We start from the raw sequence: 25424 nt of genomic DNA on the forward strand, positions 1-25424 counted from the left end.
GAGACCCAAATCAAAGCTTGTGATGCTGCAGAGTGTATAATTGCCCTGGATGAGTGGCTAAGTTTTGTTTTGGGTGCATTGTTTTCAACATCTGCTCTGCGTCCACAGCCTATTACTATGGGAAGAAGAGGAAGCTATCCAAGCCCACTGCAGGAGAGGAGACAGCAGAGGGAGAGCTGGCCAAGCCGACGCGCCGCAGGAAGAAGAGGAAAGCTATCTTTGTGCAGAAGAAAAGACGCTCCTCTGCTGTGGACTACACTCCCGCTGGCTCCCCGCAGGTTAGAAAACACCTCACTTCTTCACTTCTTCCTCAGTCCTTTATTTTGTCTCTCATAACAAGTGTCCTGTGCACTCCTGCTCATGTGACAAGCAGCAGGTACACTCACAACAAAGTGCACAGTGTATAAATTATAAACAAAATCACATGTGAATATAGAAAATGCGGGGTAAAAGAGGAGCTTCTCATGCAGGTGCCTTATGCAGATATATCCACTGCTGGGCACTGAGTTATTTATTGTAGCTAAAAATAGCCACACATCTGGCACAGAAAGGTTGCAGTCAATCACATTATAGTTGTTCATTTAATATGCAGATGCCACAGAAGTACCGTCTTCAGGCATCAAGTCTGCATTTGTGTGAGTTTTAAAGCGTATTATATGACTACCTCACAGGTTAAGGCCTCAGTTAGCTTTAGCATATTAACACAGGGATAAGGTCAGTTTTCAGTGAAAGCAGGCATGAGTTCATTCTCTAGTAGGGTTGCCAACTCCCTGAAAAATAAATAAGGGACACCTCGTGGCCAGGGCCGGGCGACCCAGTTGTCTTCACCCTTCCCAGTGTGGTGAATTTTCTAGCTCTTTTTTTGTGTGTGAAATTATTTTTTTTAACCCTTTGACTTGAATTTGATTTAAGTAGATGTGTATTCTTTGTGATATGAACACATGTGAAACAAATGATCATTTAGCCATTTATTTTTAGCTCAAAATGACAACATTAACACATAAAACAGGTCTCTTTCTTAAACAGAAGCCTGTCATGCTTAACTTTTGAGAATATAAGTAAATCTTTCTTTAAAAGAACTCTGTCCTGCTTAACTTAAAATAATAGAAAACAATAGAAAGAAAAATATTCTTGTAACAGTGCACATTTAGTGCATTTAGTACAATTGGCTTCAGTTGAGGTATTATTTCAGCTTTTCTAATGCTAATCAGCTGCTCCTGTTTGAAAACCCGCTTGTTCCCATGATTACGCATCTTAACTCATCATCATTATTCATCTATGTATTACTTTTATGTATTAGTCATCTATTTGTAATCATCTATCCTTGCAGTCGTTTATTACACAAAATAAATTATATTATCACACTTCTGGCCACATAGCCCTGATATTCACTGCACATGCCCATATTAACGTTTTCCAGCCAGGTGTTTTCCTTTTCCCATTCTTCCCTTTCTCTGAGGGGAACAAACATTGCTGCTCTAACGCTGGGCTCACACTGTGCGGTTTTAGGCCCATTTTGAGCCGATTTTTGAGTGATCGGACCGATTTTGGCCTTCATCGTGCGTCGTGTAGTATACGTGGGGTAACGAGAAGTGATTAACACCTCACGACCAGCTCCCGATCATCAATCGCTCGTGAGCCGCTCACACTGCTCGCGCGCAAACACGTAAACGCCGTGAAAAAGACGGAGCAGCACGGCTGTGCAGCGTGTGATCTGGACACAAGCGATGGAGGCACAACTTGTAGAACTTTGAAAAGCTCATCCGAGCCTTTTCGATGTGGCCTCACAAAATTATCACGACCACAACAACCGTGAAAATAGTTGGATTTACATCGCTGCTAAATCACAGCTGCCTGATCATGTTTTTCATTAGCAATTTAGCAAAGTTGATGGTGGTGGTGTGTCTGTGTGAGTGAGAGACAGAGAGAGAGAGCGACAGATTTTCTGTTATAACCTTCATGTTATGGACGCACAGTGTGAGCACTCAGGTCGCATCAGAGCATCGGGCGGTATAGTGTGAGACCTGCATCGTGACCTACCAACTTTTAACCCCTGCGAGTCAATCGTGCAGTTTGAGCAGGAGCTGAATAACGCGACTGAAAAAATCGCACAGTGTCTGCCCAGCTTTAGGTGTACTGTCGTCCGAGACTTGCACCGCAGTTTGTTTCCCTGTTGGCCATGCTTCTTGTTGTGGTCATCTGTTGTCTTCCGGTATTTTCTCCGTAAGCGACCTTTCCTCGACCAATGAGATGAGCGGTAATCTGAATTGTCATACTCGAATTGTCATAAGTGTGCTGTCAGCTCATTGGTCACAAAGCAGGAGAGGGGCTGGGAATTATGTTTTCAAACAAAGCGTTAATTCCATTAACATTTATAGACTACTTTTGATTCTCACTGTATTACGGGACAAAGTGCGTCCCTTATTAGCTCAATACGGGACGTGTACTTTTGTTTCTAAATACGGGACGATTCCGTATTTTAAGGGACGGTTGGCAACCCTATTCTCTAGTTTTAACAGCCTACACAGGCGTTGCATTCAGTGCATTTTATAGTGGACCTCTGAACCATGATGTCTAGGCTCCTCCTGGAATATTTTTATATGAAACTGTGCAAAGTATGGGAGTCTAGCTAGACTGCCTCAAGTGGCCATAAGAGGAGCTACAGGTTTTTGTTTTGGTTTGGTTCAAGCCATCTTGAATTTTTTCAAGATGGCTGCAAAGTGGTGAGATTTGCTTCTAGAAAGGCTTTGGTTGTACTACAACATGGCGCCATGGCAACAAGGAGCTTTTGAGTCACCATAGCAATGAAAGAAAACCAGCACAAAAAGAAACATTCCACCTGAGACTGCTAACATCATCAGTTTCAACAAGACTCGTGCCTGCTGGATTAAATGAAGATTCGCAGAACTCTGACTTAAACAGACTCTCATCATGCCCGTCCTCGCTCTGGGTTTCATCTTGGGTTTGGTCATCACAAAATCTGTAAGAAAACTCACGCAGCTGTTCCTCAAAGAAGAACACGAGGCAAGCAGAGATGAGGAAATCACTCCAGGACCTTCTGGTGGCGTTGTCCAGCAACGTCCTCCTGATCCAACAACAATCAACAACCACGTCCAGCAGAGACACCAGAGCAGCTTTACGTTCAGCCTGAATGTTGGGTTGAGCACAAATACTGGTCAGCCAATCACATTGGACTAAATAAACATGTGATGACTGATATGCTCAATATTGTGTGATATATTTATCAATAACATCAGTAATTTGCAAAACTACTTTTCTGTTTTTAAAAGCTTTTCACAATTGTCTGAGACATTTCTATTGAATATTACTCCTCATGGCTTTTGCATGATGAAGTGAGACAATACCATCGTTACATTTGTCACAGCAGAATCAAATGGCTGATTTAGGTCATTTTTTGTCCTGGTTAAACAGATTTAGAGTAAACAAAGAAAGGAGGTCTGACAAATATACATTCACTACGAACAGCACTTATTTTGAAGCCACTTATAATAAAGAGAGTGCCATAACTTTAATTTCAGAGGTTATGTGGACACCTATATGAGCTTCACAACATTTTACATGTAGGCCAGGGCGTAACTTCCCGTCACTGGAGTCCTTCAAGAAACTTCTCAGAACTCGTGTATTAAGCAAAGCCTTTGACCTCTAGCCTTTTTTTGTTTATTTATACTCTTTTGTAAAGCGTCCTTGGGTTTCTTGAAAGGCGTTACACAAATCTAAGTTATTAAGTATAACACAATGCTACACGCTCACAGTTTCAGAGCGTTACGGCTTCATTAAGTGCTTAATCCAGACCACTGTACAAATGCCATAGTAATCTTATGTTATCGGTACAGGAAGAGTATAAACTGGCATGACTTTTTTACTACAATCATGAGTGGAAAGGTAAAATATAATGTCCACAGCACAGCTGAAAGGTTCCTGCACCTCTGCTATGGGTAAGCATCAACACAGCTGAAAGAGTATTTGCTTACATGCTTCCTGTTTCGGGTTTTAATGGGCTCTTTCGGGGCAAGGATCTTTAGCATTTCTGAAAACTCGCATGGATTTCTATTCTGGATCCCTTGAGTGCCATACCTCCTCCTCACGTAATGTCTGTTGCCATTTAAATGTAAATATGATTATCTGGAGGCCACAGCCTAGAACAATGCTAAGCATGCAGCGCCTCAGCAGAGAGAGAGACAACCTTTGGATTTGCATCGATCAGGCGGCAATGGAGCAGCATTCTGACAGCCTTTGAGTCCTGAATTAATAGAAATTCCTGTGTCCTGTCAACAAAAGACAGTTTTATTATTCATTATGTCTTTTGTCATTTGTCACAAAGGATTTAAGACACATTTCTCACCATATTTGTTTTATGATTAAATGATCAGTGTTTATCACTCATATTAGAGGCCAGTCCAGCTGATATTTAGAGAAATGGGAAAATCTACTTTTATTAAAAGTGTATATAAGCACTTAATCCACCTTTTAATACGCCCACTGTGCAGTCTGGATGAATGAAACAATAGAAGACACGCAGAACCTTTCACACCATAGAAAGCAAGTCAGGATTTGAATAAACTGTAATTATTTTAAAAGGATCTGTTAATTTCAGTGTGCACTTGTCTCTCTTCTTGCGCTCCCGCTCTGTTTATGAAAAACAAACTGTCACTCTGTGGCTAGAAAACATGAAGCAGAGTGGGGATAACATAATAATAAAAATTCATGAGGGTGAGATGTCCTTGTCACTGCTGCTGTGGTTAAAAAAAACAAAAACAAACATTTCAGAAAACTTTTAGTCACATTTTGTTTGTGTTACACCTTTTTGTGCAGGTTGAGTTATTTACAGGTGAATAAAGAGGTGGTATTACGAATAAATAGATTTTAGATAAATAGATTTTTAAAAGTGATCACTTAAAATATTAACACATACTGTAGAATAGAAAGTAAAAAAGCAACATAAAAGTTAAAAGAAGGCCCTGAGAGATTTTAGTTTGTGTCTTAATTTATATTCATATACTACGTGTGAATATGCTGCAGACCGCTATATGACAGGGATAAAAAGACAAAATCTGACCATTCATCTTCCGGTTAAATAAGGGGAGAATAGTTGATAAGATTATAATAAATAAATTATTATGACTGTTAAAGATGACCAAAAACAACAGATTTAACATTAACAGTTCTGATGACGATACAAAATTAAATATAAAATAAATACTGACCTGAAAGTCAGGCTGAAAGATAGATTCGTCTGGAAAAATATTAGACTTGTGCAACAACATAAATACATTTCAAGACACGTAACAACAGACTTCTGTACTAACAGTGATTACAGGAAATTATCGCATTCTTAAATTTTGGTCCTCTGCACTTGGGCAGTGTTGCTGAGTTGTTAGCAGGAGGGCAGTACAACCTGGCATGTTGGATAATAAAAAGCTGCATTAGTGTAGCTGTGGTGTTCGCACAATAAAATTTTGTGGCAAGCGTACCCCACTGTGCCTTTGAACCGGCAACTAAAATGAAATCTGTTTCTTCTGTTCTTCAGCTAACAGCAGGAGAAGTTTCCATTTCTTGCATCATAAATACGTCTCCCAGATTGCTGTCTGTGTCACTTTTAAACCACAGGAATATGTTTTTAACACCAGTGAATGAGCAGGTAGCATCTTCTATGTGACTGTATTATGATCAATTGACCTCAGCACTCTTTATTACAAGAAGACTTTTTAAATGTTGCAGATTCCTCCTTAAAATCACTCAAAGTCCACAGTGAAACTCAACAAGCCAGTTTAGCAGGGAGTTAAGGTCTGCTTTAAATCAGAGAAAGCCCAGATGGACAGATAATCCAGAATAAGTGGGAGTATTCTAGCAATAAAGTCAATAAATTCAACATATCCAACTAACATTACATGAAACCTACTGTGGTAATTACTTAGGTTCAAATGTGGCCCAAACAGGATTTGGAGCACCTAACCTCAGAAAATATTACCAGTGTATTACCAGGCAACAAGCATAACCCTGAAAAAACTGAAACAACAAAAAAAAAAGAATGAGCTTCATTGCTCACAAGTTATGAAGTAAAAAGTCAAATTTTTAGCTTTTTAACCCCAAAATCGTATCCTCCAGCACTCCTACAATACTCCAAGTGTTTATACCAGAAGTTTGGAACACTGCATTGCTTGTCAACAAACAACATAAAAGTAGTGTAAATATACCTGCATAATATTCAAAATTTCTGGTTTACTAATAATAAAGAATTCACGTGGCAACATTTTATTGCAGTGGCTGGCTGAGGTTAATCTAGTCTTACCTGTTTTATGTACTTGTCTATAGGAAAGCATGATAACCCAAACCCTAAATTTACCAAGTTACCTTCCTCATTACATTAAAAAAAAACACACATTCATGTGGCCTCAACAAGGATGGCGGTTGCTGGGAGGGAGGGAATCGTTAGGCTGAAAGTATAGTTTATGCGTGAGGTGGTTCAGCAACATTGTGGAGTTTTACTGGCCGGACTGGTTGGAAGATTGTTTCAGTCCTAAAGAGAAACACAAAGTGATTGAATAGATAACCCGCTCATGTTAATGATCGTTTCTGTGCTCTGGCATCTGTGAGGAGTGGCTTCTTTTCTCTGTGTTATATCACTGCAGACTGACATGTAACCAATTACATGTCACCAGATTAGCAGATCTATCAAATCATTTATACTATTAACTAATTTTTTGCATGAAAAGCTGTTTTTATCTCAGTCAGCTACAGTCGTAATATTTAATAGATATTTCTGTCTACATTTAAATTGACGTAGCAGCTTCTGGTTAACATAAAAGCCTCTGCTTTGTCTGTGTAAACAAGAAACTTTTGGCTAATGTCATTAAAAGAAACTTCAGATTTCAGTCCAGCTCAAATGTTTCCTCTACTGTTACACCAGTGCGTTTCAGCCTTTTCTAACAACATTTTACCAAAATGATCCCAACAAAATGCTGTGAGAACATTTAGGAGGCATAAACATTCAAGTTCGGCTTTTGTAAGCAGCTTTTGTGCTGATGTTCAAATTAAAAATTTCTGTATTTACTGTTTATCCACAGCTTTTTTACAATTCTTTTGCTTTTAATTATTCCACAACTCTCATTTGACTGGTAAATTGAATAAATTGCTAAACTTGGTGAATAAACATTGAGACAAACATTTCTGCATGATATGCATGATTTCTGGGACAACTGTGAACAACTGAGCCCCTCTCTAACTCCCTTCTTTCTCCCCTCTCCAGGACAGTGATGAGGGAGAGGAGGACGAAGAGAGGGCGTTGCAGTCGGGCAGCGAGGGCACCAGCTCGGAACCTCGCGAGGACCACACAGACACCTCATCGGTGGAGGTGACCAGCAGCCGTCCTCGCCGGGCCACGGCGCTGCGCAGAGCCGTCAGCGCGGGAAACCCGGCACTCGGCCCGGCACTCAGCCCGGAGGCTCCCGCAGGTCGCAGGAGGTCAACTCGCTCGCTGTCTGCGTACAACCAGAACAGCAAGTACCAGCCCGCCAAAGGACAAGACATGCAGGTAAAGCAGAGAGGCTACAAAACAGGTTCCCCATACTCTTTATGACAAGCAAGTTTACTGATATTAATGCATCATATTTTTGGTACACTTAATTATATGTAAAAGTAATAGTGTCGAGAGGAGAGTAAAACAGCTCCATCACGAGCTTCTACACCAGAAAAAATCAACGATGGGGGGATTTATCACATCAGGATTTTGCATCATGATTTATCCTATCCACACTGAAATAGTTGAGTGATTAACAGAACCCAGAGCAGTGTGTGCTACCCTCTAATTCACAGTGTGCCTTTTATGTGCAACTTCAGGTGGAGGAGGAGGACGGTCAGCTGGTTTTGGACAGAAACCCTCTGGAGTGGAGCGTAGATGAAGTCGTCCAGTTCATTAACTCTACCGACTGCGCATCTCTGGCTGGCATTTTCCAGGAGCAGGTAAACAAAAAACAAAAACACAATTACTGTTAGGTATACAAGTCAATAAAAGTGTTGCTTGTTTGATAAATAGGGGCTGAAGGTGCAGAATAAAGTAACTAAATTTCAGGGGTTGAGCAAAAATGTAGCATTAGAGAAATCATAGATATTTTTAGACAGAGCCCCTGTTTTCAACTGTCTGTGTACAAACTCTTCTATAAATTGTTTTAATATATTTTTCTTGATGGCCCAGTGTTTGGTTAGATACAGTGTTTGCCTCACTGATTGGTTTAGGTGGCAACAATGTGGTTTTTTTTATTAGTTTATTTTAGAGTGATTAACTCGACTGACTTCAGCTTGTGTGTCTCTCCTTGGACTGTGTGTGTAGAAGGAGGGGAGGGGCTGTCTTTACACACAGAGTAGATAAACACACACAGAGAAACACCTCAGTGTAACCAAGACAGTAAAAGCCAGCAGAGACTCTCACATATTACACTGAACACAGACGTGATAAATAACATGTGTGGATATTATATTTTTAACCCCTTATTTGTTTCTGTGAGGTGCAGTGGGTACCAGCTTTTCTCAGGCAGATATTTATCCAGCTACAAATGACATCTTCTTCGAGCGGTCGATTATTTTCTGCTTTTTTGGAAAAAAAAAATTGTTTACTTCATATTACTGCACATTTTAATTGGTTTAGAAAATAAAGAATAAAAAGAGAATTAATAATACAAAAATGTGTGAAATCAAGATTTAAGCCTTTTAAAAAACCATTAGTAACATTTCTTGTTTTGTTACTTAGAGACTTTTTGTAAGGTTATTATAGTAATTTAAACATGTTTTAGTTAACTCAAATGGAAATAAAACCTAGCCTAAATAGTCTAAAGTGAAATGAGATTGTGTACTTACAAACAGAATGAGTTTTGTTTAGTCTGGTGATTTGGTCACATTTGTCAAGAAAACCAGCCAATGAAGGCTTTGCTCAGTGTGTTGAGATTAGAATGGCAATGTTATTAAATGTGTCGAGTGCTTTCATTATCATATTTTATTAGAGCTTTGTTTTGAACTTTTCAACTTAGAATCTGACAAATACTTTATATAAATACACTAAAAATAAAAAAAACTCATCCTTAGACTGTTTGAAACTAAACTGAAGCTCTAAGTTTGTATAAAAACGCCCTCTGCAAGCAGCTTTTTTTGAGGTGAAGTACATTACAGGAGTTTAAGCTGAAAGCTTCAAACCCTGAATATTTCTGTTTAACTTGTGTGCAGGACATCGATGGTCAGGCCCTGCTGCTGCTGACTCTGCCCACAGTCCAGGAGTGTATGGACTTGAAGCTCGGGCCTGCCATCAAGCTGTGTCACCAGATCGAGCGTGTCAAAGTTGCCTTCTACAAACAGTACGCCAACTGATGGAGGAGCAGCGACAGGAGCAAGCCTGGAAATGTTGGATTACGTGGATTTCCAAATTATTTTGGCAGTCGGTTACTTTGGATAAGCACACACCGAGGGACAGCAGGAGGATGTTTCCAGATGAGAAGCTGAAGGATTAATTTCTGGGATACTATCTGTGTGAAAATGATATGCAGTACCCTCGAAAAACAAAAAAACTTCCTTACTGTCGACTCCGGCAGAACCGAACACACTGAGCTGATCTGTGTGCTCTACTGATCTGTGAAGAAGCTGAGGACTTGTTTTTTTTTCTCTTACTTTTCATTTCCATTTGATTTGTCATAGAGGAGCATCATAGCAATTAAGCTTTAAAAATTATAATCATGAAGAGTTTTCCCTTTTTTTCTGTGTGGCATAATCGGTTCAGAAAATATAATCGGAAAGTATTTAACAAACCAAGAATTAATATATTTGGAATATTTATTGTTACCCTTATTTATAAGGAGTGATTATCCATTTGGATTTTTAAGGAAAAAAATTGGAGATGTATATCACAATGTACGTATTAGCTAATCTTTATTGAAAACGGGAAACTATGGTATGAATTTATTCAGTTCAAATAAGCATCCCATGTGTTTGAGAGAAGAACACACTGGAATAGTCTTACTCTCTTCTCATTGTTACAGTCACATGAATCAATCATGGAAGCTATTTTGTGTCCATCTATGCAATTCTGTTGCAGATATTTTTGATAAGTAAGAAAATAAATTTCTATTGATTTTTATCTGTTTTTCTTGTGCTTCGCTTTTCAGTTCAAACACTAATAAACATAAACTGAAGGTTCCTGACAGCATGGCATATTCACCTGGTATAAATGTATTTCACTCCACTTTTGCTTTTAGAACTTAATTGTATTTTTTATGGAACAAATTCACAGAGGTGCTGGAAATTTTCCTCAGAGATTTTGGTCCATGTTGATATGATAGCATCACCCAGCTGCTGCACATCCATGATGGGACTCTCCTGACCCACCAAATCCCTAAGGAGCTCTATTCGAGATCTGATGACTGTGGAGGCCATTAGAGCAGAGGTCTCAAAGCTTTTTTGCGCCACGGACCGGTTTATGTCCGACAATATTTTCCTGGACCGGCCTTTAAGGTGTCGCGGATAAATACAGCAAAATAAAACCAGTGCCGGTACCTAAAAAAAGAAGATTTATTCATAACACACGGGAAAAGACCCAGGGAAACAAAGTTAACGATAAAAACGATTAAAAAAAATACGTCTAAAAAACGATAAAAACCCTTAAATCCATAAATTTCACACCTGAGCGTCAGCTCTCGTGGCCCAGTACCAAACGACTCACGGACCGATACCGGTCCGTGGCCCGGGGGTTGGGTACCGCTGCATTAGAGTACAGTGGACTCACTGTCATGTTCAGGAGAACAGTTTAAGATGATTTGAGCTTTGTGACATGGTGCACGAGTACACTGTGGTAATAAACAAATAGACAGTCAAATTCTGAGCCTGCCTGAATGTAGCAGCAGAAATCAGAAGTCGCTATTGGATGGTCTTGTTTTTGTGAGTGTGTGTGAACATTTTAGGCTGAGCAGCACTTGGTGTGTCTTCTGCTGCAACGTTCATTGTGTTGTGCATTTAGAGATACTCTTCTGCATACTTTGGTTGTAAAAAAGTGGTTATTTGCAGTCTGACATCAACAAGGCATTTTTACCCAGAGAACTGCAGCTCACTGGAAGGGTTAGTATATAAACTGTTACAATAAAAAAATAGAAAGCCAAAGTTTAAAATAGTGCAGTGAGCATATATTCATATAACCCCTGGGAGCAAGAAACTCGGGTGGCACATTCATGTGTGGGGCACTTGTTGCGGAGCAGTCTACCAACTGAAAGGTCAGTGGTTCAATCCCTGACTCCTCTAACCTGTAGCATTATGAGGGGCAGCCAGTGAGAAGAAAGTCAGTTTAATGGATGCAGAGTAGAAATGAAATACATCTCCTCCCTCTGCTTTTTCTGGAATCACACATCCTGGACTCCTCGTCTCATATTATACTGATGTGTGGTACAACTACATCATATACATAGTTTTGTTTATAGCTGTGTTTCATGATCTCAGGTGAAACGGTTGTCATGGCATTTTTATATTCAGGGCTATTTTTAAAGCCTGGTGCAACATGACACAATAAATATTTTTATCACACACCCACAAACAATGATGAACAACCAGTTGTTTTACACACTGAGTGCAAAACTTTTTTCTGAAGGACACACCTGGGCATCCTTGGTTATAGCTCCTCCATGCTGTCCTCAACAAACTGAGACGTCCTCCAGCATGGTGCACTGAGATTGATTTCCATGTTATAGACCGAAGGACAAATGAGACGAGGAGGCACAAATCACAGAAATGAGAAAAGCCTCCTGTCTCAGAGGATAACGTAAGGTGCTACAACAAAGCCCTGTATAATATAAATGAGGACTATTTTGAATTTTGAATAAATAAAGCGACGCAAAAGTGACTCTAGTAGAGTCCAAGAATAGAAACTATGGAGATGGAAATAAACACAATAGCCTCTTTAAAAAAACACACAAAAAAAAAGAAAAGAAGAAGTAGTTTTCACACATGATAGTTTACATGTAAAATGTTTGTTACTACAAGGTGCTGTCTGAGTGGAGTACAGGAGGCAGGACACATGGTTGGTTATCCACTTCCCACATGGGCACAGTTGGACTTTATACAGATTTTGCACTAGGCAGCTGGGAGGTTGAAGACCGCCTATATCCAAACCACACTCGGCTCAGCTGCTTAGAAACAATTTCCAGATTGTAACTCAAGGTCACTTGCTAGTTTTATGAGAAGCCTCTTTAAAGATGACTTAAACTATCATGAATTTACAATACATTTGTGTGCAGTATTTGTATTTGTAGTTATCAGCTCACAGCATGTTAGCAAGACATTTCAAAGTCCAACCTTAATGTAATCAGTCATCATTCACTTTATCTAACTATTGGTGAGCAGTTTAACCAAGTTTAGCAACACATGAGCTCTTGGTTTCATTTTTTTATTGTTAGTTTTCACTAATACTCATTCATAGCCATTAAATATACATTTAAGTTAGAGCTTTTCATATATGAAGCTATCTGTAGCTGTTTTGTAGAAGGTGAAGGGTTAGCATATAGGCCCTGATGCATGGTGAGACATAGGAAGCCAGACGTCTCTGTGGTTAACAAAACACACATCAGCACTACTCCAGGTCACAGTTTAAAGAGGAACCGCACTCTGTCGTTGCTGCTTTGGGGAAACATTTAACGCTCTGCTGCTGGTTTTACTTTCATATAAAATTACAAATGAATTATTTGTCATGTTTCCACTGATAAGAATGAGTGAAGAAATTTTAATTAAACGCCACAGCAGTTAAGAAAATGTGAAACTAGTGCTTCCTAAGAGTGGTTGTATTAATGAGTAATTAATGAGGTTAATGGTGGAGTATATCACTAATTGACACGCCAGGATCCTTTTGCAGTTGCTTGACACAGTAAAAAGAAGAAGAAAAAGAGATATATTAAAATACTATTAAAGTAGAAATAACAATATTTTTTAAAAACAACAACAGATTAGCTCAAAGTAATGTATAAATAGCTGGAAAGTAAAGTAGTAGCAATAGAAAAAGTTTGAAAATGCAAAACATAAGGTAAAAACGTAAAAATGTAAGCTAATATTAGTGGGAAGTATAAAACTTTAGCTAAATGTGAGGTGTATAAACAACTAAATCAGTGGGATGTACTGAAAAGTGGTGTGCACGTGGTTTAAAGTGTGAGCTAAAAGCAGTGGACAGTGATATCATGATCATGGGACTAAAGCTCCTCTGTGCAATTTTAAGCTACTTGTGTGTCAAAGGTTGGGGTTGTATTTAGTCAGATTTAGAGCGTTGTTCATGAAATAAAGCAAAAAGTAAAAGATGCATTGTGCAAACATGGTACCAATAGGAGATAAAAAAAAAAGAATAAAACAAAAACTAACATGAGGTTGGAAATATTAGCCAAGTATAAGGGAGAAACAGGCTGATTGTGGAGGTAAAAAACTGTGGATAAATGGTTAAAAACAACTGAAAGTAATGGATCAGTGATAAAGAAAATGAAAAATAATGTACATAGAAAAAAATAAAGCAGTAGTATTCAGACAAATAGGTTGCTGTGGATCTGGTTATTATAAAATAAAAACAATGAGAAAAAAGCAGAGACAGACACTAATGTACTTCACAAAACACAAATCAGTTACAAAGGAATTACTCAGGCAATAAAAAAACATTTTCAAAATTGAACAAAGGAAAATGCCACTAAGTTATTTAAAACTGAACAATGTAAAATAAAATAAAAAAAGGAGAAGAAGAAGAAGTAAAAACGGGCAATTTATCCCTTTTCTTTAAAACATAATGTGTTTTTATACAAAGTGTATCCATGCAAGCTCTCAGACAGCGATCACTTCATTACACACAATTACAATCCTTCATTCAAAACCCACTTCCAAATCTGTTCAGCAGGCCGACTGGTCAGGAACATCCAGCTAGTCCAGTTCTATGCTGTGTTTTATTATCACGAGGTCCTAAATGTTCAGGGAAAAGGTCTTGGTTCTTCCATAACAGTGATTATAAAGATTCCTCCCATATTAGCTTTTCTTTATCACCTCGTTGTTAAAACCACGGCTGGATTTAAACTGATGGCTCAGAGGTCTCTCCCTGTTAAAAGAATGATGCTTCTGTTGCCAAGTGCTTGCTCACAGGGGCTTGTTGAGTTTCTGTCTATACGGTCATGTCTTTATCTTAAAGCACAAAGTGCATTAAGATTGTGATTTGTTTTAGCACTGGGAGACATATTAAGTGGTGGGTGTGGCAGTTCACCAATGGTGCTATAAGGTGTGACATCACACTGTTTTTGTGTCTTTTGTTTGGTAATCTGTTTAAATGTGACACCTGTACGCACCTGTACCTGTTCATCACTTTAAAATAAATTTACGTGTTTTTATTTCTGATCACCTGGACTTCATCAACTCAGAAGTGGTCTGGCAAAATTACTGCTTTGGTCAAGATATTTATTTCTGTCGTGGGATTGTTTTTAAATGACGATTTAATTTATTAATGGAAAAAAGTGATGTAAAACTACCTGGCCTTGCTTGAAAAAGTACTTAGTCTCTAAACTTAACAACTGGTTGTGCCACCCTGGACTTGAATCAGATTGAGATGCTGTGTCATGACCTTAAACTGGCCGTTCATGCTGAAAACCCTCCAATGTAGCTGAATTACAAGGGCCAAAATTTCTCGACACTGACGTGAAAGACTGTCGTCAATCATCACAAACACTTTATTGCAGCTCTTGGTGCCAAGGGTGGCACAACCAGTTTTTAGGTTTAGGGGGGACTGACTTTTTCGCACAGGGCCAGGTAGGTTGAGATGCTTTTCTTCGTTTAATAAATGAAATCGCAATTTAAAAACTGCAATTTGTATTTACTGAAACATTTAATTGTTGCAAATATGCAAAAATCTAAGAAATCAGGACAAGGGCAAACGCTTTGTCACAGCACAGTATACAGTCCCAGAATAGTATTGACGGGTGTTGCCGCTATGACTCTTTTGGAAGCTTCAGCATTAGTGTTTTGGCATCACCATGGTGGTTTTTTAGAGCCAAAACTGACCATATTTGTGGTTAAGGATGTAGTTAGAGTTATTAGCTCATGCTATCAAGCTTGGCAAGCAAGTTACATCTATAAACTAACTGATAAACAGATACAGCCGGATTAAAATAGCGCAATTTGACCTGAATGAGTTGCACCACACGAGTTATTTAATTTCATTTGATCAAAAGGGGGTTCAGTTCATCGAAGGTAAGGACTAGCAGACACCCATCAGCTGGAGCTGCCTGTCTCAGGATGCCTGCCAATCAGTGCGCCCACACACTGTGTTCAGATTGATGAGTTATAAAAGATTACACGCCACTCTGAGATGTTATAAAGCAGGACGTTTATCGTGAGCCAGCCTTCAGTGGCCATTAGAGAAACTGCTGTTTTGTGCACTTTGTGCACCTGAAGCTTACACTTGTAAATTCTGAGATTCCTTGTGATGTTATGCTAAATAAGTGAAGATACGTTTAACTGAAATTCAGGGTACAGCCGCTCTCCTGCCTTTACTCTTAGCACAGACTTGGAGAGGTGACATGGAATGGATTGAACTTGGTCGCCACTCTGTCTCTCTCGCTGGGCATCGCTTCCTCTCACTCTCACTGAGTTGTTAGTTCACTACATTCATAATCATCCTTGCAGGTCTTGCATTACTGAAGCCTTACACTTCCATGCTTCACCACATTTCATCCATGTGTGTCCATGTGATTCGTCTGTGTGTGTGTGTGTGTGTGTGTGTGTGTGTGTGTGTGTGTGTGTGTGTGTGTGTGTGTGTGTGTGTGTGTGTGTGTGTGTGTGTGTGTGTGTGTGTGTGTGTGTGTTGTGGACGCAATAAGAAATGATAATAGAAAATGACCTGCTAGCTTCAGTTTATCAAACGAGTCACTATGTAAAACGACGGAGAGACGTTTTATTGATAGAACAGTTCATGGTGGCGAAATAAAGGCAATTACCCTGTGCGTGGCGATGATGATGGCTGTTTCATGTAGCAACATCAGTGGAGGTAACGCTGTGTTAGTCATGCATGCAGCACATGACCTGATGGGCTGATTAGTTTACACCGCTCTCTGTCAAACAGAGAAATTCATAAAAGCAGTGATTCACATTCAGAGTGTATTCTGATGAGTCGTGCCTCGCTGCCTCTCTCTATGGCTGCAACTGAATTAATTTAATAGCTTTCTCTCTCTCCTCCTCCTCTCTCTCTCTCTCTCTCTCTCACACACACACACACACACACACACACACACACACACACACACACACACACACACACACAAGTACACACAGCGCTCACCCAACTCTGACACTTTGTATTGAGTCACTCTGAAAAAGCTGCTACCTTATATTCTGTTGCCTGGCAACCTCATATCAAACGTCCGCTTTGCATGGTTTTCCACCCTGTTGTGTATGAATACAAACTAAGTCATGACAGCAGAGGAGTAAACAGACATTTGAGTTAAAGGGAGGCCCTGAGTAAGAGCAGACACGGAGTTTATGTTTCACATTCAGCTGCTGTGGTTTTAATAGTTTCAGTTAGAGGTGGTGACACATGTAACGGTTTAACAGGGCTGACAGGAGATCAAATAATTGTCAGTCACGTTGCCTGACTAACTCATCAAAGCTCGTGTTAGTCTTTGATACGAGACAGTTTATCAATGAAACACAATTCAAAATATTTTCTTTTGTTCACGCAGGAAACTGCTCAGTTAGACAACTTAATATCAAGTGCTTCAAATATCTGAAAATGTATTTATATTTGGCAAAATTGCTAGTGCTAGCTGATAGTAATCTCAAAATGTCAACACAATTTTCCAGGTCTGCCACACTTTAAGACATGGTTATATATGTTATGTTAAATTCTAGCCATGTAGACATCATATATGTGAATTGAAGTTCATAAAAGCCTAAAAAAAAGTGCAAAAACTGCAGTTTTCCTACCAGCAGCTTGAGGTGGGCCATAAAAATGAGTATGCTGCTTTTGTGGCTCACAAAATCCTCGAGCCACCCATCATTTCTTTATATGTTGGCAGGAAAATGGAAAATAAGAGTGGCGAGTACATAAGACAAAAACAGTTCCTACAGTTATAATGAGCCAGAAAAATCAATATTATTTAGAATGACTTTTATTTTCCAACCAGGCTAAGCTCTGAAGTCTTTAAGTAGTCTTCAGGAATAGTTCTCCAGGCTTCTTCAAGCACATTTAGCTGAGGTCCGGGTCTGGGGAGGCCAATCCATGACTGATAGTTTCCATTGTGTGTTTTTCTATATGCTTTCACTACACTAGTGTAACTGTCCCTGAGACAGTTAAAATAAAGTTCTTTATTTGATATGTTTCTGTGATAGATTCATGTTTAATTTAGTTCATTTATTTGTTGGAAAGAATTACAAATTTATTGGATAAATGATAAAAGTGTAGCATTGATTAAAAAACGTCTAAAATATGTGGGCAGAAAATATGTGGTTTGTTAAAGATGTAAAGTGCTGTAAGTTTGTATTAGGTAGAGTTTGTAATGGTCACATGACCAGAGTTTGGCTGGGAGCACAGCCATGGCATTGTGAGTCAGAACTAGCATGGAGACAGAGCTACGGATGCAGCTACAGCCACAACATTAATGTTATTCTGCATGTGGTCCAAGAGGCGCACACATGTTCCACATTGGTAATAAGAGGACATTTTTAGTAATATCCATTATTATGCTTTTTTTCTGTTCTGCTTGCTCAAGACTGTTTACGGACACTAACATGAGAGAGACTTTGATAAGATCAAAGACATTTATGTTGTAAACTTTGTGTTTCTTCAGTTTTCATGGTGTCTGAAGACAATAAGAGAGAGAGAGAGAAAGAGAGAGACATCAGTATGATGCGTGGCCATTCTTTGTTGAACCCCTGTAGTTACAACTAGTGTGTTTGGTATCATTTTTAGGATGAAAAAATTAAGTAGTCATCAAATTGTTCATAATTTTATGAATTTTGAAAAGCACCACTGGCTAAAATGCAAGCCCATAACATGACACAGCTTCTGTCATGCTGTGCTTCACAGATACCAGAGTGTCACTGTTGTACCTCTGTTGAACTAAAAAGTTCACATTTGTATTCATCTTTCTACCTTAATTTTCAGTCTAGGTCTTGTATGATTTGGCATACCTCTGTCTATAATCCCATTCCCCTTCCTTAAGAATGGGCAGGGTACAAAGAAAAACACTGGAAGAACTTCAAAAAGCCAGAAGAACTTTGGCTTTTAAGTTACTTACATTTTTTCCAGTTAGTTTTTTTAATCTATTTTTGTTTTTTTGTTTATTTTTTAGCTGGTGTGACCATATTTGGATGGCATAATAGGTCGTCAGTTAATGTTGGCAAGCACCCTCTGTGTTTACTGACAGGTGCTGTCACAGGCACCACCAGCCTGGCTGTAACCAGCTGTTCTACTCTCACAGTAAAACTGCTGCTTAATTGCTTTTCATTTGAAAAGACTTCTATAAGGTTATGGCTGTCCTACAGAGCCTCTCGCTGGGTTGTGTTTCGGTTAGGTGAGGCAAACGTGACTCATGAGGAATGATAATTGGTTTAGGCCCGAGGAAGAACTGGGCCAGAGGCATCGTGTAGGTGACCTTTGTGCTGTTTTAGTGAAGTGAAGGAAGTATTCTGTTTTGTTACAGTTACTGTAAGTTGCTCCTGCAAAAGCAGAAGGAAGTCTTTTACCATTTTCACATATTTTCTGAAGGCTCTTCACGGGTGTCATTTTAAAATTAAAATTAAAGTAATTAATTATTGTTTTATTCCACAAATATGACACATCATAAGAAAGATTTTGGACCTCACTAATACCTAAACACTGGTTATGAACCTTCCACTAGGCGTCCACTCGTCTTTACCTCATAATCTGTGTCACTGATCCAGAGCTCTTTAGTGTTTATGCCTTATTAAACATTTTTAATATAAAACCTCAGTCAGTCTGGCTTGAAGTGCAGTTAATTAACTAAGAAACCATCCAAAAGTCTGTGCTCCAGTTTTAATGGCTGAAATTAAAGTCCCGAAGAAACTCCAGGCATCTGCTTTTTAGCAGAGTAAAATGCTAGTATCGTATTTGTAAATTACTTAATAAATAATTTTTTAAAAGATTGTCATTTTTTAAAATAAGATATTTCTTATTTCCTTTATACTCACATAAGAGATCAATAATGTCTGGAATATGAATAAGATTTCTAAGACGAATGACAGCAAGAGGGGAAGGTGTGTTTTGAAACTTGCATTTAAAAAGGATTTTAAGGCTTTAACAGTACATTTGTCCTTCCTTGTAAGTAAAGTTGAAAAGTAAAGTTTCTTGACCTGGTGAATACATGAATACTTCTTGTGTGTTTGTTGCTATTTTATCACCTTTAACCAAAGCCAGCACACTCTCACTCACATTCTTCAAACATTGACTAGTTCAGTGTTTTGCAGACCCGAATGACCAGGAGGCAGCGTCGCGTGAAGCCTGCTCTGTAGTGCGTGATGTTTTTGGTCTTTACTGGAAAAGTATTTCTCTGGTTCCCTCCTCCCACGTATTAAACCCACAGCTGAATGGAACAAGCGTGTGCCCCCTCTCTCTCTGTGGGTAACGTAGGAAATCACAGATCATATCTAAATGATTGTGGAGCTGCTCAACAGATAACCACCAGCACACCGAGCCACAGTGTTTACCATGTTGAAAACATTCTTTAAAATGAAATGATTTCTTTTCCCCGTTTTCCTGCCCGTCTCTGCAGGAATCCTCTTCTGTTTTTTAAAGTCACAATCACTCGGTGAAAGCGATTCTTCTTTCTGCATAGCAGAGCTGCCAGCGGGTCATTATCCCGAAGCAGCTCTGTGAAGAGCTTCAAGGACTCTGCTGTGGATCATTCTGAGAGGAAAAAGGTGCAAGACTGAGGTTCAAGGAGAGGAGTGCACCGGAGGACGAGTGAGGGGGAGGGGAAACGAGCAAGCCGAGGCCTGGTGGTTGGAAAGGAGAGCGATACAGAAAATGTTTGAACTGGTATCAGAAGGTAGATGCCGAACGTGAGACTGAGCTTTTGTGTAAAAAATTAAACCTGACTCTGGAAAACATATCTGCTTTGCACAAAACAGTCAAGTGCAAATGTTTTCAGTCACATTAGGAAGCCCTCTCTACAGTATTTAAACGTAAAAACATTATATCTGTTATTGTATTAAAAAAGTATAAAATAATGACAAAAATATAGAAATTAGCTGCCACATGTGGTTAAAATTTAATAAAATGAGGTTACTCTATATTATTACATATATTACATAAGTGTCAGTATAAGCATCATGTTGTACCTGCAGGAGGAAGTAGTTAGTTTTAAAATAGTAGAAAATTCAAAGTGAAATTGTCAGTGAGACACATGACAAAAAATCCTGACCACAACCGCCAATATCTGAGCTTTCAGTTTCTGGATCATTTTTGGTCCTTGTAAATTTTCCATAGTATTATCAAACACTCTGTACATCATGCAACTATCCTTTATCCAATAATCAGTGCACAAAGAGGCATAGATCAGAGTCAAGATGAAAAATGTGCCACAGACTTATTTAATGTGAAAAAATGACAAACGTAAAGCTCACTAACAAACTGAAAGGCACATTTGCGTTCGTTTCATTTGTTATGGATGGTGCATATTAATCAAGATTAAGACACAAGTGCGCTAAAGTCGTCCCACTGAGTACAAAGATGAAGAGCCCCACATAATAATCACCACTTATCTGCTCTGATGACCACTAAATGCACTGAAAACAATTAAACTGTGGCCACAGAAAACTGTCAGAGAAACAGGTATACAAGGAGCCGTCAAACATCCTCATCAGCTCTCTTTGCACGTCATATTAAACTAAGGATAACCGCAGCAACAGGATATATGTGATTCACACAGTATTATCACCCAGAGAGACACTTGTGTTAATTGAAGAATACGGGTCTACTTTTATCCCATAAGTGCAGGATAAAAGCAGTGTAGTGCTGACTTTTACTTATAACAAGAGTGAAAACAGGAAAAAAGGGCAACATGCAGCAGCTTGTAATCTGGTGACACAGAAAGGTAAGATGATTGCAAATATATATGAAGAATATCAACCCTGGAGAAAACTTCTCTTCTGACCTCGTCCATGCTGAGTATTAACCCTGTGAGCTTTACATCAGTGGACTCTGTGTCTTAAAGTAAGACTGACACACATCAAAATACATCATTATAGTTTTTGGTTTTGTTGTTATTATTGTTATGATTTGCATCCATTAACATGCCAACTTCTCAAATCTGAAGGTTTACTGGTTTTTCCTGTAAGTCACTGCAAATTTAGAGTAAGTTTAATATTTGTAGTTTTATGCATGTTGACTTTTAAAAAACTGAGTTGAAGACACTGACCTAAGATTTTTGCCTTTTTGTGACACTTCAGCCAATCAGAGCTCTCCGTGGACTACAGGAGGGCTGGAAAGCTGCACATTGAGACATTTGGGGTTGTTAGTTTGGGTTTTGTGCTGGGTTTTTTTAATGTTACTTCACTGTTAGTGAACACGTTCATTTTTAGCTGACAGTTTTCTCAGACCCTCCCTTTTTTCATCTTTTACTTGAGTCGCCCGGTAATTGCAATTTTCCTTTTTATTTAGTTGAAAGTGATTTTGTTTCATGAACAGGCATTTAATATAATGCTTTCTTTTGGTCCTACTGACCATTCAAAGCACTTTAGACTGCTGGCCACATTTAACCACACACTTATGCAGCGCTTTACGCTTTAAGCACTTTATCTGTCTCTAACCCACGGCTAATTTTAGAATCAGCAGTTAACATAACTGAGCCGAAGCACTCTGAAAGATGACTGCATCCCTAATCCCTGCAGGTGCGGGGGGAGAGCAAACTCCACACAGAAAAGAACCAGAGCATCCAAACCAGGAACCTTTTTTCACTTTGAGCTTAGGGTGCAAACCACTGCACCACTGCGCCACAAATGCCATTTTAGTTCAGGGTTATTAAAGTCCTTCAACGCTTTCTTTAAAACAGGAAACAATATTCAGTAATAATCGTTTTCTGACTTTCCGTGTTTGCATCCAGCATCTAAGGCCTGCCTGGAGACAAAACACAGTGAACTGAAAACCTGATGGCAAGTTAATGAGTGAAAAGAAATATTGTCAGATGCAGCTGCAACAATGCATCAAAAAAAAAGGCACGAAGTGAAGGAAACACTGTCATGGCAGCTGCTGACCTGAACTGAACATCAGAATTCGGGGTCAGGTCGATCCACTGGCACTACGAGGGTGGCTCTCCTTCTCATCGCTCCCTCTCTGTCTTTGTGGGATTTGTCTCTTTTTCCCGTGATTGTAAATGTGTGTTGGGACGCAGTGAGAAGCTTCTCTTGCTCGCATCTCTTCCTCAGGAGGACGAATGAAGAGGGAAGAGAAAAAATCCATCAGGACATGCTGCACAGCTGGATCGTCTGTCACACCAGATGGCTGTTCACTCTTTTACATCTCTTATATACAGTCTTTACAAGGGGTATTTTTTACTGCTGTGGATTTTAATCATTTAATATTTGATCTCTTTTTATGCACAGATGAGCATTTGAGTATTTATTAGCCCACTTATTTACTTGGATTATTGTTATTTGCATGATAATACACCACATTGTGTAGGAGTTTGTGTCAATGTTAAATAAAAAAAAAAAAAAACCTAAAAATAAAGTGTGGTTTGTTTGACATTTTGCAGAAATACACAGTATACTCCAATGTGTGGCATATATCACAAAAACCAGAGGCATGTTATATGACAGCAGCAGGTCGCTCTTATGATCTTTATCCACAACAGTACAGCAGCAAGTTAGAGCCAGTATCTAAAGGATAAGGTGTTGACAAAAGTTAATGAATAATCACATATTTCGTACAGATAAACTACCAAAGTTTGTGAATGATATATCATAACAAAACAGAAATCAGTAGGCGGGAGGTTGTCTTGCTGAAAACAATAATAATAAAACATTGGTCACATGTGAAAGCAGCTTACTTCAATATAACTGTGTATGTACTGGTGACCTCAGTAATCATGTCAGGACCAAGAGAGGTCATTATTGCAACTGAGAGCAGTTTGCCTTCAGGGTTTTGTGCCACAAAGGCTTACTGGCAGAAAGGTTCATTTTATTTTTATACTGTTTTCAGCTTGGTTAGGTTTAGAAAAAGATCCAGGTTTGGGTCAAAACAGACTCTTTCAACAAAGCCTTAAAGACAAACTTCCCCTGTACGTGCCACAGAGGCACAAACACCACTGAGGGAGGAGGTCTGGGTGGACGTCAGTGGTTACTTGTTTCTTTCATTTTTGTTAATTAAAAAAAATCAAAAATCAAAAACATTTTAGTTATTATAGGTTATTATTGAATAATAACAATCCTGGTAGCAGACATCCAGATTTCAACAAACAGGTTTAATTTGACTTTTTATGGTTTTTTCCTTAATTTTATACCAAATATTGAAAATGTTTTGCACCTACTGTTTTTTTTATTGCCATCAATCCTCAAATCATCAGTTGTCAATCATCATCACATTTATTATAAATAATAGAACACACACACACACACACACACACACACACACACACACACACACAGACATGGTTGTGGCAAAAAAAAAAAGAGAGCATGTATTCAACCTTTGGAAAAAAAAACAACTATTGAGGACATGTCAAAACATAAATTCCACCCAGAGAGTGTCACAAACCACTGCTGTCGGAAGGTAATTTCATTATGCGTGTGTGTGTGAGTGTGGGTATGCATGGATGTGGGGGAAGGAGAGGTGTATGGTTAACCATAGACTGAGCTCTTTGTCTCTTTCACACACAAACCATCACTGTGCATCGCAGTGCACACTTGAAATCTAGGTCATGTTAACACACACACGCACAGAGTATTTTTAAAGGCACGGCAAAAAGAGAACAATCAGATGTGATGAAGATGAGGCTCGATCTGTCAGCTCACCACTGAGCTACTTCAGACTGCTCACCAACCCCCCCCCCCCCCCCCCCCCCCCTCGCTAACAACACTGTTCGATTTCATCAGCACTCGCAGGCTCTCAGAGGCTCTTTTGTCTGATGAGCTGCTGTGTTTTGGGTTTTTTTTCCCCCTCTCTGTTGTAGCCAGTGTCTCAACCTACCTCGTGTCAGGTGGGACTCGATTCCTTGTAACACCAGACAGAAAATGTGTGAACTTGTTGCAGTGAGCTGTGGGTTAGAGGTGCAAGCAAGTTTTTCCAGCTGTGAAAAAGGCAGTTGCGTCTTAAGGTCGGGGGCTCAAATATAGTCATTTTTTTATGCTGATGATTCAGCTTTTGATTTGCAATTTTTAAAAATACACACACACACACACAGATGCAGTTTAAATTGGATTGAGATGAAATAATCTTGTATAAGTATTGAACGTTGACCCCTAGAGTGAGGGGATTAGGTTGCTCTTTTATCCTGCACAAATGACTTTTATTTTTTTAATTTAGCTGGCTCTCTCATTCCCTTAGAGGCAAACGGTCACTGCAAATCAATACAAGTATTAATATGAATATGAAAATGATATGAATTAGATGTTATAGACTTCACCAGATCACAGCCCAACCACAAACAGCCAACACCCTTTAGATTATTATGAGTCAGTCCTCAGTGCATCAGGTATGAGCCCAAAGAACATGGTGTCATTTTTAGACCTTGTTTGTATCATTTTTTCTCTGCATGTTCATGTTCAAGTTGTCTTGTTTCTTTTTAAGCCTGTTGCAGGCACCAAAGTTCAAAATGAGTAAATATCTAAAAAAAAAAAAAATTTAAAAAAAAAAAAATTCTCTTTTTTATTCAATTTGTTTTCTTTATATTTTGTTCACTTAAATGTGTATTTTAATCAATTTAGAAATCCTGCCATTTTTTAGATTTTAATCTGCATTTCATCTTTTTTCTCAAACAGAGGTGGTTTAGTTGCCATCACGTGAACTCTCACTTCAAGTCTTCCACTAAGAGATTATTCAGCTAGTGCCGTTTCATATGTTTGGGCTTTTTTCACAAACAGACATTTGTTTTCTCTTCAAAATCTGCTGCATAAAAAAAAAATCAATGTTTTCAATGTTTTGAAGAGAACAAAACAGTTTTTGCTCGGGTGTTTCCGGAAGCCTTCATGTAAACTCACTTGGATTGGGATTTGGGGAGTCTGAGTAGTTTTAGCAATGAGAAAGGGGCATTTGTCCTGTAGGTAGAGGCTGCTGCTATTGGGGAGTGACTTTACCTTGGTTTATCTGCAGCAGAGATTAGCTGGGTGCAAAGTAACATCTGCATGACAGCCAAAGCTTCCCAGCAGGTCCAGCAGTGTTTTATGCTTTGCAGCAGGCGCATGGGACTCAGAAT

General features: G+C 39.0%; 1 protein-coding gene across 6 annotated transcripts in view; it reads left to right on the top strand.

The window, feature by feature from the left end:
* The window catches only part of sfmbt2 (Scm like with four mbt domains 2), a 66900-nt gene extending 56762 nt beyond the window's left edge, over positions 1–10138 (top strand). For all 6 annotated transcript variants that reach the window (XM_026146677.1, XM_026146679.1, XM_026146683.1 and 3 more), the window contains 4 exons: positions 109–278; positions 7268–7552; positions 7858–7980; positions 9235–10138. In XM_026146677.1, coding sequence (XP_026002462.1) covers positions 109–278; positions 7268–7552; positions 7858–7980; positions 9235–9375 — 719 coding nt within the window. In that variant the 3' untranslated portion in view covers positions 9376–10138. The remainder of the gene's footprint in view (positions 1–108; positions 279–7267; positions 7553–7857; positions 7981–9234) is intronic.
* Positions 10139–25424: the final 15286 nt, after the last annotated feature.

Source organism: Astatotilapia calliptera, chromosome 17, assembly GCF_900246225.1.
Source record: "Astatotilapia calliptera chromosome 17, fAstCal1.2, whole genome shotgun sequence".
Taxonomy (NCBI): domain Eukaryota; kingdom Metazoa; phylum Chordata; class Actinopteri; order Cichliformes; family Cichlidae; genus Astatotilapia; species Astatotilapia calliptera.